The sequence below is a fragment of the Perna viridis genome, chromosome 2 (assembly GCF_037379345.1).
Source record: "Perna viridis isolate PV_CMFRI_1.1 ecotype Kerala chromosome 2, ASM3737934v1, whole genome shotgun sequence".
Lineage (NCBI taxonomy): Eukaryota > Metazoa > Mollusca > Bivalvia > Mytilida > Mytilidae > Perna > Perna viridis.
In genome coordinates, this window is record NC_142446.1 from 9,162,798 (window position 1) to 9,175,587 (window position 12,790).

The following is a 12,790-nucleotide window of genomic DNA, read 5'->3' on the forward strand; positions in this document are numbered from 1 at the left end:
AAAAACTAGGAGCATGAACCAGGTCCACCGGTAGGGTAAGCGTCCTCTGCTTTTCTAGAAACACCCGCCGAGTTGCTCATAAAAAGTCAAGTCCGGGGTAGACAAACGAGGAAAGGAAAACTATGACCCGTTGAATAAATCAGTTCTCATGGTGCTGATGGATACACCATAACGACCCACGAGTTCATGATGACGACCATTAAACTTCTGTAGTGATGACTTCAATCTTGTGGCAACATAACCCTGTTCCAGAAGCCTATTCGTTAGAGTTCTAGCGCGATACAAAAAGTCTGCGTACGGAAGTTACGCCCCTTGGATTTAGAAAATTTCAGTGAATTAAGTTTTCCGCAATTTTTTGTAATGCTTTTATCAATCGATTTTATATTTTGTATGTAGTCTAACTATAAGAAGTTACAGATCAAGTTCGATTATAGTTATGGTTGAAAGATTTTTACAGAAGGTATGGCCCTTGGACTTAGAAAATTTCAGTGAATTTACAATTTTCCGCACTTTTTTGGTAATGCTTTTACCAATTGGTTTTATCTTTTGTATGTAGTCTTAGTATGGGCAGTTACAGATTAAGTTCGACTTTGGTTACGGTTGATTGATTTTTATGGAAGTTACGGCCCTTGGACTTAGAAAATTTCAGAAAATTTAGAGTTTTCTGCACTTTTTTCGCGGGGGACATTGGAACGCTGTTCTTTTTTTTTACTGTAAATTTGCATTTCCAACTTAGAAAATGTTCTACTCTGAAACAACTGGATGGATTGTAACAAAACTTAATATAAATGTTTTGTAGAACATATTTACATGTAAACAATCCATGCGTGGGGATTTTTGATCTTGCGAAAAACATGGCCGCCGTTATTAAAAATAGACCATAGGGTTCAAATTGCAGAATTTTGTACATAACTCGACAGTTGGTTTTAGCTAGAATCTGGCAAAGGTTGAAATTGTTCAAATAATGAGTTGGAAAAATGCTAAATTTTTCAAAAAGATCCAGTGATGGATGAATGAGTTGTGGGTCCTGAAATGATTTTTTTTCCAGAATTTTTGTAATTCCAACTTTGAAAATCTTCTCCCAAACCACTGGATGGATTGTTACCAAACTTAAATATCCTTAACAATCTATATGTGGGGACTTATTATTTGGCAAAAACCTTGGTCAATGTTACTAAAATAGACCATAGTGGGTCAAATTGACAATTTTTGGAATTGACTCTTAAAACAAATTCTGACAGGTAAAATTGACCAGCATTTTGAGACCCACCATTGCAGAAATGTTCATAATATCTGTTGACCTATTCAGAAAGCTAAAAAGATTATTCTTATTAGGTGAGCAATTCAGGCCCTCTAGTAGCCAAAGTGGTCAAAATGCCTATTTTATAAATATTTATGAATAATTATGTTTATTTCATTTATAATTCAGTTTTAAAATATTTATAATTGAATTATAAATATTAATGAATGAATTATAAAAATTTATAATTCAATTGTAAATATTTGTAATTATTGATGAATATTTATAAATAGGCAATTTTGTCCACTTTGGCCTGAATTATAAATATTTATAATTGCCAAATTAATACATATTAATCATTGAATTATTAATATTTAAAATTGAATCATAAATATTAATAATTTAATTGAAAATTCATCTTTAATTCATTTAAATCTTCTATTCAGAAATAAGATGGTGAGCAGGGCCCAGCTTTACTGCTGTATGAACTGCAGAGGTCCAACCCTAAACAGTTGGGGCAAATAATATGGAAATGCAGTTCAAGCTTGATACAATTATGAATTTTGAGTGCAATTAAATGTTTGACACAGGAAAAGAATTAGATCAGAATCACAGTGGCTACTTTATGGCCGCTTATTCCTCAAAAAGCACAAACTCTGTAATCAATTCCAGCCTCCCTTTGGGGTCATGGCACTTGTGGAACAATTTCAAAGAGATCCATTCCAAATTTATCTATAATTTTGAATAAATTAAATAGTATGTTATAAAAGGTGTCATTTGTATATAGAAATATCTTAAAGGCTCATCTAATCACTGTATCACCAAACTAATCATTCCTTCCTATGGGTGCTGAGAAAATTTCCCAAGACCGCACGCAAGTATATGAAAAACAGGAAGTAGATGACCTAGAAAGCTGGAAAGGGGAGACATGGTACAAGTCCTCATGCTTAAGCCATATAATTAAATTGCTGTCCGACATCATGAACATGTTTTGAATTTTTTTTTTGGTGTAATTTCATAAAGATCTAAACACTTATTCTCAAGCTGTTGTCTGGACATGAAATATCTACAGGCAATGTCAACAACAAGCACGATACTATTATACAACTGCAATTTTTTTTGCAGTTTTTGCTCTTGATGTTAGAATGACAAATCAATGTTTAGGGAGATAACTCAAAGCCCTTTTACATGTCAATAGCCCACTTCCCAGTAGCTTTAGGACAGAACCTTTTGGAAACAACCTTGATTTTGTCTTGTTCTCCCAGTGGCTTCAGGACCATGCCTTTTTGGAAATGTCCTTGCTTTAATCTCATCTTCCCAGGAACCCTTTGGAAATGACCTAGCTATTATCTTGTCTGCCTAATAACTACAGAATCAAGACAACACAACTCTAGTTAAAAAAAAATACTCCAGTCTTTTCTTTATTTATTTCCCTCAAAAACCAAATTAAGACAATGCTTTGCATGTATAAATCTAAGTGATATCTGTATCAGTTATAACTGATATAACACACATGTTTAAAACACAAGTATCTATTCATTATTGTCAGATTCTCACATTAAAGCTTCAAAAGAAAAACAAAAAACAAAACAATTAACTGCATTGCAAACTTTGGACACTCTAACAGTGAAATCTATTCTGTAACATTTTAATGTCAATTTTTTACATAATCAACTACTTTTTTTATGACCACTGCAATGGTAATATACACACAAATGGGTACACATAAAAATTGATGTCAGTCTACTTCACTAAAAGATTTTTTTTTTTTCATTGAAAAAAATACAGATCAGACATGATCTTACTAAGTCGACAAAAAAGGTGGAAATTGATGATACTGGAAGTAAACATTAAGTTAAAAAATTAAATGTAATGATAAAATCCAGATTTGAAAAAGCAGAGTTCTGCTATAAAGCGATAGAAAATCATGTCTGCTAAATACTGATATTGACTGACAAAAAAAAAAAAAAAAAAAAAAATACAAGTTGATCTATTTAATGAACAATTTCATTGCCAACAGGTGCATACACATTTAAAATAAAACAAAAAAACAAAAACAGGAACAAATAGAATAACACTTGGTATATAATCTTAATTCACAGGATTTAATTAACTTTTTATATCATAGTTGCAATATACTAAATCAAGTTTCTTAACTGAATCGTGAGTGGTGATGATGGGCACTCTGATCAAGGCCTAAAACTGACAATATTGTAGAGATACAAGTGTTATATATATTACTATTTAATGAGAAACAAACTGAAGGACTGAAATAATAGAATCATTATTGTCATGTTTCCCTACCCCTCCAAAAAATCTACTTCGTAGAAAATGTTCCAAGTTAAAAAGAAAAAAAAGATGCTAATAATGATCCTACATATAAAAAACTAACAAACAAATTGTCTTAAACATGATTAACAATAAGAGATTCAACAAACAAAATCATCAGAAAAGTGGATATCATTGGTATCTATATATAACTAACCAATCACTTAAATCTCAGTGACTTATTTCTTAATATATCTGCCCAATGAATAATTTTCTTAACACTCAACAAAATTTAGTAATTGATGATTTTGAAATAAGAAAAATAAAACCAGAAGAGAACAATGTTACACAGGCCAAATTAAATAAATGTGTTTTATATAAATATGTTTGTGTGCGGTTATTTTGTATGTGTATTCATATTATGAAAGTCTACACTACTTCGGCAACTGGGCTCATTTTACTGAATCCCTATTTCAGCCTATAAATTTGATATTAGGATCTCCCAGAGATAAAAATAAAAACCGATACAAATCAAGATACCTTCTCGAGTCAAGATACCATCCACTTACCATATGTACAAAGGATATCCACATTTAGTTCTGATGAAACATACAAAGAACTAAATAACAAGTAAAGAAAAAAAACATTTTTACATATGATCTACTTGATGACTTAGAAAATATTTCTTAAATCTTTCAATTACTACTCTATGTTATCTTCTTAAAGCTATTCTTTATAAGAATATTTTTTTATTGTTCTCAGTGGCAATCCTATTAAATATGTAACTACCAATCACAAACAAGAGGCTCCCAAGAGCCTGAATCGCTCACCTGGTTAAAGTTTGTCTTTCAAGGGTAATAAATTTAACAAGGAGTTGTCCAACAATTTTGACTCAAAAAAGACTTTGGTAGGACTATCAAAAGGATCATTTCAGCAATAGCAAGTTTCTATCGATTATAGTTTTCAAGATATTGGCTGAAAACTGTAAAAATTCATCTTTCAAGGGCAATAACTCTTACAAGGAGTCATCTGACAATTTTGATCCCTGAAGACTTTTGAAGGCCTTATAATAAGGGTCATTTCAGCTATAGAAATAATTTTGCTAAACCTAACTGTTTTGGACACTTGTGAAAAACTACTGTCCGCCCACTGTGTTCTATTTTTAGTAACGGCATGGTTTAACAGATTAAAATGAAAATTTGACCACAGATAGATCTCATCATGCTGAACACTTTTACACCGTGTCAGAATTTTGCTAAACCTAACGGTTTTGGAGATACATGTAAAAAAGTACTGTCTGACCCCTATGTTCTGTTTTTAGTAACAGCGGCCATGTTTTTCAACAGATCAAAAATCCCCACATCAGTTCTATGCACAATACCCCAAGGAACATTCATACCAATTTGGTTTCAATTTGTAAGTGTCAGAGGAGAAGATTTTTGAAAATTGTTAATGACGATGGACGCCAACTGATGACAATAGCTCACATGGCCTTTGGCCAGGTGAGCTACAAAGAATATCCTATCCAATTCCTACACGACACTTTGTTGTAGATGGCTATAAAATAATTAATTTTCAAATTTTTTTTCATGTGCGTCTTATTGAACAAAACAAAACTAACAGACAAAAAAAAACACTAACATGAAACCACTCAATATCTCATTTGTTCGACTTCTAATTTTACATTTGAATGTAATGCATAAATCCTTCTGATAATTATAAAATACACAGAAAACTTACAATTCTTTAACAGAAGTAGAACCATTTTCTCAAGGGAACATAATAAACTGGCCATGAAGGTATAGTCAAATGATTGATATCTACGTACTGAAGTATGATGATAGCAATTCTTACTCCCTAGTTCTTCAAATTCACTAAATTAAAACAGAACATAGAAATTAACAGGTTTATGAATAAATTCACTATTAAATAGCACAGTTCACTAATAATGTTGCTGGACATTATCAAGATCACTGATCAATTACATACAAAACCTTCAACAAGCTTTTCTCAATAAATAACTTTTGTAGCATTTTCTGTGATATAACTATAATTATATAACTGATGAGAGCCAGTCAGTCACTTTCGTTTCATATATTAAATGATTAATACAAATCTCATTACACTTGTACTACAAGGTATTATAAATAAGTGTACACTCTAAATCTGTTGAACATGATTTCATCAGAAAGCATGCAGTTGTTATAGTAATCAGTATAAAAAGTAACTAAGATATTACATGTCTTATCAATACATCCATACATTTTGGGGTATTTAAAATAAAAAAAAGGTTCAAAACTTGAGCAAAACATTAAACAAAATTCATTTCCAGGAAAACATCAAGAATTACTTCTTCAGGACTAAAGTTTAATTTGTACAATGAAGTCCTGCATTTAATTTTTTTCTTGAAAAATTGGGGAAAAATAAATAATAAAAAAAACAACTTCTTAATCAATGACTCAGTTTTGATGACAGTTAATTTATTATTCTTGCTTTCCTAATAATCTCATTGACTTGTATTTCACTTAGTAATATTATACATAAATATTTTCTTTTGATAGAAAATGATTGAGATAAGATACATGTACCAATGTTGAAAGAAAATTAACAAATATCAATTAAAAAAATCCAAACAAACGAAAACATTTAATTATGTTATTCAGTTTATTTGGTCAATAAATAACAACTACAATAATTCAATGCTGACCAGAAAAAGAAAAAAAATGTGATTGTTTAAAACAAGACCATAACATGACTGGACCTGCGTCACCACTCACATATATCTTTAATATGTATAAAACACTAAGCAAGTTTAAAAAAAACTACAGTGTGTTACATATAACCACAAGTATGTACCAATGATAGCATTTACTGCTGAAAATTATATCGCATAGTTCTACAGGTATTTATTATATACGTAAAATTTGTTCATTAAAGGAGGTGCATATCTTCAATATGTATATACACTGTTTGAATATTATTGGATGAATGATTTTTGACTTTCTGATTACAGTAAGTACTAGGTAGCATTCACAACATTAAGTGACCAATAATATGCTAAGTTCAACTTACTAAAAATGTAGAAAAATACATTTGTCAAATTTCTCCATGATATGAAGTGCATATCTTCAATATGCATAATGAAAAATGTGCAAAGTTTGAATAGTAATAATAATGATACAATACTTTCTGAGCTACAGATTACACAAAGCAGATACTCCCTAAGCATGACGGACTGACAGATGGAGTTTATTAGATCTGCTTTCACTGTTGGCAGTGCAGCGAAAATAAAAAAAAAAAACAAAACAAAACTTCGGTCAAACCTCAGTAGCTCGAACTTCAAGGGACCATTAAAATGTGTTCGAGTTATTGGGAGTTTGAGAAATTGAAATTCTTATATTTCCGAATTTTTTTTTCATGGCCGGTCTGAGTTCAACTCTATCTTTAGAAAATTACCTACTTCATACGAAGTTAAGTTCATGGATATTTTTCATTTGCTTTCAAAACATTATGTTGACTTGTGGACATTAAAAATGCTGTGTTTGCTTTCCAAAAACGTAGGTCAATAATTTATTTTCATTTGATTTTCTTTGATGCTTTTATCATGCCGACTTCAGAACATTATCGAACTTCAGTACTATGTTAAGATCAAAACTACCTAATTAGTGATGACTTGAATATTACCTGTTATTATCTAAAATGACATTGATTAGTATAAGGGTTTAAATTTTTCACACCTTTTATTACCCAAGCTGACAAATGGCTGACAAGTTCGAGTTAGTGAGGCTTGTTCTCCAAGATTCATTACCGAACGACCGACTAGTCAGTTCAAGTGTTCTAGAAATCGAGGTTGAGAAATCCAAGGTTATTTATATTGATTATATAGGAGAAAATATTGGTACTTTGAATTGTGTTTGAGAAATCCCAAGTGTTTGAGCGAGTGAAATTCGACTGTATACTCCATATATAAAAAGCTCTTTTGTATTGGGTGTAAAAAGAATGATGGAATCTTCTGAAACCTATAGGGTTTTTTTCCTGATAAGATAAACAGGAATTACAAACACTGCAAAATTTGTTATCAAAGGCAAACAATTCAGCAAAAGTTTCAACAGTTCACTATATGTATAGTGCAGTACACCAAAAACAAGATAGTTGTACCCATTACAATCATACAAATATGTTAGTAATTTAATTTCCAGTACAAATATTCAGATATCTAATTCACTAGGTTTGATTGAAATGCCTATCAAGGCACACATATAAAGCTGCCTTGACCAGGATAAACTGAACCAGCAGTTTTTTTAGTTTTCTTTCTATTTATTTGTGCCTTTTGTCATACTGACACAGACTAACCAAAACTTTCAATAATTTTTGGGGTGGTTTTGGATCAATGAATTTTAATTTCATACTGTACCCAATGAGGTTTTAGTAGTCTTTACTTTTATGAAATGTTAAAAGCTATTCCTGACATTTTGTCCAGATACCAAGCTATTTCTGAAGTACTCTTCTCGGGAAATGACTGATACTCATGTTAATTCGCAGAAAGTGGCTGAATTGATGTTAAACAAGTTCCAAAATAATACTGGTGGACTCTTTTGCAGCAATAAGACCATTGATATGATAGTAAGAGAAAAGAATGAAATGCACAATTATCATCAGATCATATTTTAAATGGATTCCAATTAAATGCATAATAGTATATTGACATAATACGTTATTTAAAAACAAACAAATTTCATTTAAATTTAATTACAAAGAAATTTATTTTTTGCCTTGATGTAAGAAGATAATTGACTTCAGTTTAAAATACAACACAAAATATAATAATATCATAAGGCAACTTTCACAGAACATTTTGATCACTGATATGGAAAAGGCTTCAATGGCACAAAAATGTCAACTATTTCACAATGGCACAACATGGTTTGACTGGTTTTATGAACAAATTACAATTCTAAATCAATATAATTAATGAGCAATACATTAAGCACATTACTGAGTTACGATATGCACCAACCAAGCAAAACAACATGGTGTGTAAAAATACATGGTTAGTCAACACTGCATATTTTGATTTTTTAACAGACTGATTTAAAGGCACATGAGATCAACAAAAATGTATATACAATATACAAAATACAACCATACAAAATAGGACGCTAAGGTTTTGGCAAAATCTGGTCATTAATACCATCCAAATCAGTTTAACTACCTGTTAAACAGTAATGACTTGGTACTATATGCACCTTTATTGAGCACTCTTTTGTTTACCCTGTGGTTAAACTGTTATTTGTTCATCGGTCATTTAGATCTGCAAAAAATAAATGTTAAATATAGAAGGTTCAATTAAGTGAAAACAGTAGCCTCCCTTGACAATCTGGTCTCCCAGGCTCTATATTGATCCAATTCCACCCCTTGACAATCTCGTTTCCCAGCCTCTTTATCAATCCCATTCATCCCTTGACAATCTTGTCTCCCAGTCTCTTTATCGATCCCATTCACCCCTTGACAATCTTGTCTCCCATTTGTTTTGTTTTTCTAAAAATAAAATATTTTGAATTTTTTTTCCAGCACACATTTGGTATGTAGTCAAACTTTGGTAGCTCTTTCTCTAAGAGGCTATTACATTGTCTTTGAGTTACTTGTAGTTCATGAAACTGAAGCTTGAAGATTAGCAAGTGTTTATTTTCTATGATTAATTACTGTGGGGACCAACAACTTCATTCCAATATTCAAGAAATAGAAGTTTAAGAAATCTTGAGTCAATTACATCAATTACATATTAGGCCAAAACAAAAACAAAATATGCGTATTTACGGTCACCTGACTGACCCTCATTTTATTGCCGCAACTTTTTTATCGGAAATATTCTGAAATTCTGGAAATTCCCAGCCTTTCTGTCACTGATACCGGTATTTATCATATTAAACAATGGTAGCCTCCAGTGCCAGCACTGTCAGCAATTTAAAAAAGCTAGCCGATAGACAAGCATGTGCATCATTACAGTGTCTTCTGTTTCTCTATATGACACTTATTAAAAAAACCTGACCTACCAACCCTATTTTTTTCAGCATGTGACAGTAAACACACATATATTTTGTTTTTTTGGCCTTAGTAGATGTTGGTACTTTAAAAAGTATTAGAGAAATCCAGGGAATTCAAGCCATCAGAGTTTGAGCAAGTGAAGTTTGACTGTATTTATCATCAAACAACCTTTCAATAGATGCAGTGTTCTAGGATTCCACATTTCCCTCATCCAGAGAAAATGCAGTTTTGATGCAGGAAAGTTGTTTAGTATGTTTCACTTTCCTTTTGACATGTAGTTGACTTGAATTTCTGAAAGGATTTGTGAGTTGGAAACTTTAGGGGACTTTAATCATGGCAAAGTTAATTTTCATTTGAAGTTTTCCAATGGAAATGGAAAATAAAAAATATCCTAGAACACTGTAAAGGTTGATGAGTTAACTTATAAATTATTTGTCTGGTCTTGATCTTACTTCACATACATTGATCAATTAAATATTTTATTCAGATGTGCATTTGTTTTACTTCAATAAACCGTATTCTTCCATGTATACCTTGCACTTTTTTCGACTTTTTGTTTGCTCCAGAAGAGGGATGCGCGGTATACACCAAAACGATGAGTTTCTAGATTTCTTTTTCTAGAGACATAATTTTCAGGTCCGTAATTTTCGGGAATCAGAACCAAAGTTGTCAACTAAAGACAAAATCAAGCCATTGTATTTTTGAGAACAGTTTTATGTGAAATAAACAAATAAAGTTTTACTGCTATTTAATAGTTGTTTTATCCATCAATGCCGTTTCCTTGCATGTCATCGTTTGTACGAAAAACCGTGACTAGCTTCTTATTGTTCTCTTAAATCAAGTTGTCTAATTATAACTTCTTCACCTGTGTGCGGTGGAGCGTTAAATACACAATACCGGGAGTGCCAACCTGTCCTCGGGCCCATTGTCATTTAATTATCAAATAACAAAAGATCAATTTACAAGGTGAAACAATTATAGCTAAACCTTTAATCCGCTTGATAAACTGTTTCCAGATGTCACATATCAATACACAACTTGGCAAATTAAAACATCTTTTTATAAACGGTTGGACTTAATGCCATTGTTTTAGTGAATTACCCGATTTGTATTTGAACAGGAGATAAAAACATTTCAGCCGACTCAGATCCAATACATTGCTATTTATAAACTATTTTAATTAATAAATGGCTTGCAAACGCAGGGAAACATATAAAATACCTTATTTAAAAAATTAATGATGAAAAGATACGCATTTCGGGGAATTTACCAGAATCCTTTCATATCAATGTAGTCTTCTGCTGGTGCTTTTTCCTCGCTTCCCTGTGCGTGTTTTACACAGAAACTAACTTTTTTTGCCGATCTCCCTTGCCAAGAGGGGAGTGCTCGGAATACACAGAAGAATATGGTAACCTGTTGCAGATCTCGAACTCTTACTGCTACTTACAGAGCAGAACTTCTCCAAAAAAGAAAACCATTTTTTTTGTTTTTTAATTTTTACCTAGACTGCCAAGGGCATGTTCAGTTACACTGAGACACAATGAGTCTAGCTGAGCATAATTTTCAGCATTGTCACAGGGCTGCTCAAAGTCTGTAAAGAAAAACAATTAATATTTGACTGATTATTGTAGGAAATCATAATTATGAAAGAGCTATGATTTAATATGTAAGACTTAGAACTGTGATGGGACACGGAGATATGATGGTCGCGCCGAAGTGCGTATATGATCACGCTGAACTGCGATGGTTAGACATGATTGTTTTCTGCCAATAGCAATGCATAAATGCGTTGGCCACTACGAGGATGTGCAGTTTTGTTTTGCACTTCATTGAAATGCTTTGACTATCAAGTAGATTTTTTCCGTTGATACCGTAAATATACGATTATCTTGAAATTCTACTGATATGATATTCATTTACATGCAATCAGAAAAAAACTGCTTTCATTTCGTTCATACTTCCAACTATCAAGGAAATTATAAAAACAAATTTAATAATTTTTCTCCGATTTTAGCTCACCTGGCCAAAGGCCATGTGAGCTTTTGCCATCACTTGGCGTCCGTTGTCGTTGTCCGTCCTTAACAATTGTACAAAACTCTTCTCCTCTAAAACTATTTGACTGATTACAACCAAACTTGGTAATAATGTTCCTTGGGGTATCCTGCATAGAACTGATATGGGGATTTTTGATTTGTCAAATAACATGGCCACCGTTACTAAAAATAAAACATAGGTGTCAGACAGCAGATTTTCACATATAACTCCAAACCGTTTTAGCTAAATTCTGACTGGGGTAAAAGTGTTCAGCATGATGAGATCTATCTCTGGTCAAATTTTGGCTTTAATCCGTTAAGCCATGTTGGAGTTAATGTTATTTCTTTCAAAAATCTTCTTCTCTGACACTACTTGACCAATTGAAGCCAAATTTGGTACTAATGTTTCTTGGGAAATCCTGCATAGAACTGATGTTGGGATTTTTGATTCGCCGAAAAACATGGCCGCCGCTACTAAAATAGAACATGTTACTTGGGGTATCCTGCATAGAACTAATTTGGAATTTTTGATTTGTCAAATAACATACTGCTGCCATTACTAAAATTAGAACATAATGGTCAGACAGTAGTCTTTCACATGTATCTCCAACACTGTTAGGTTTAGCCAAATTTTGATGAGATCTATTTGTGGTTAAATTTTTGTTCTAATCTGTTAAGCCATGTTGGAGTCATTGCCCTTTTTCGACGTTTTTTTGCTACGGACACTACTTGGAACGGAACTTTGTATTTAATGTTTCTTGGGGTATCTTGCATAGAACTGATGTGGTGCTGTTTGGAGTTATATGTGAAAATCTGCTGTCTGACCCCTATGTTCTATTTTTAGTAATGGCAGTATTATGTTTTTCGACAAATCAAAAATCCCAAATCAGTTCTATGCAGGATACCCCAAGGAACACCATACAAAGTTTGGTTCCAATTGGTCAAGTAATGTCAGAGGAGATTTTTGAAAGAAATAACATTAAAAATAGAAAAAAATCGTTGAAAAAGGGCAACATGGCTAAACCAACTAAAATGAAAATTTAAATGCAGATAGACCTCATCATGCTGAACACTTTTACCTGATGTCAGAAATTGGCTAAACTTAATAGTTTTGGAGATATATGTGAAAAACTACTGTCTGACACTTATGTTCTATTTTAAGAAAAGGCGGTCATGTTTTTCGACGGATCAAAAATCTCCACAT

At 32.2% G+C, this 12,790-nt stretch overlaps 1 protein-coding gene across 4 annotated transcripts in view; it reads right to left on the reverse strand.

The window, feature by feature from the left end:
- Positions 1 to 5,088: 5,088 nt before the first annotated feature.
- The window catches only part of LOC148623555 (protein Smaug homolog 1-like), a 40,042-nt gene continuing 32,340 nt past the window's right edge, over positions 5,089 to 12,790 (reverse strand). Inside the window, exons 12-13 of one of the 4 annotated variants that reach the window (XM_088565439.1) lie at positions 11,055 to 11,144; positions 5,089 to 8,819 (exon numbers count right to left, since the gene is read on the reverse strand). In XM_088565439.1, coding sequence (XP_088421565.1) covers positions 8,803 to 8,819; positions 11,055 to 11,144 — 107 coding nt within the window. In that variant the 3' untranslated portion in view covers positions 5,089 to 8,802. Of the gene's footprint in view, positions 9,047 to 11,054; positions 11,145 to 12,790 lie in introns of all 4 variants that reach the window. The other 3 variants (XM_088565440.1, XM_088565437.1, XM_088565438.1) reach the window with 3 other exon arrangements.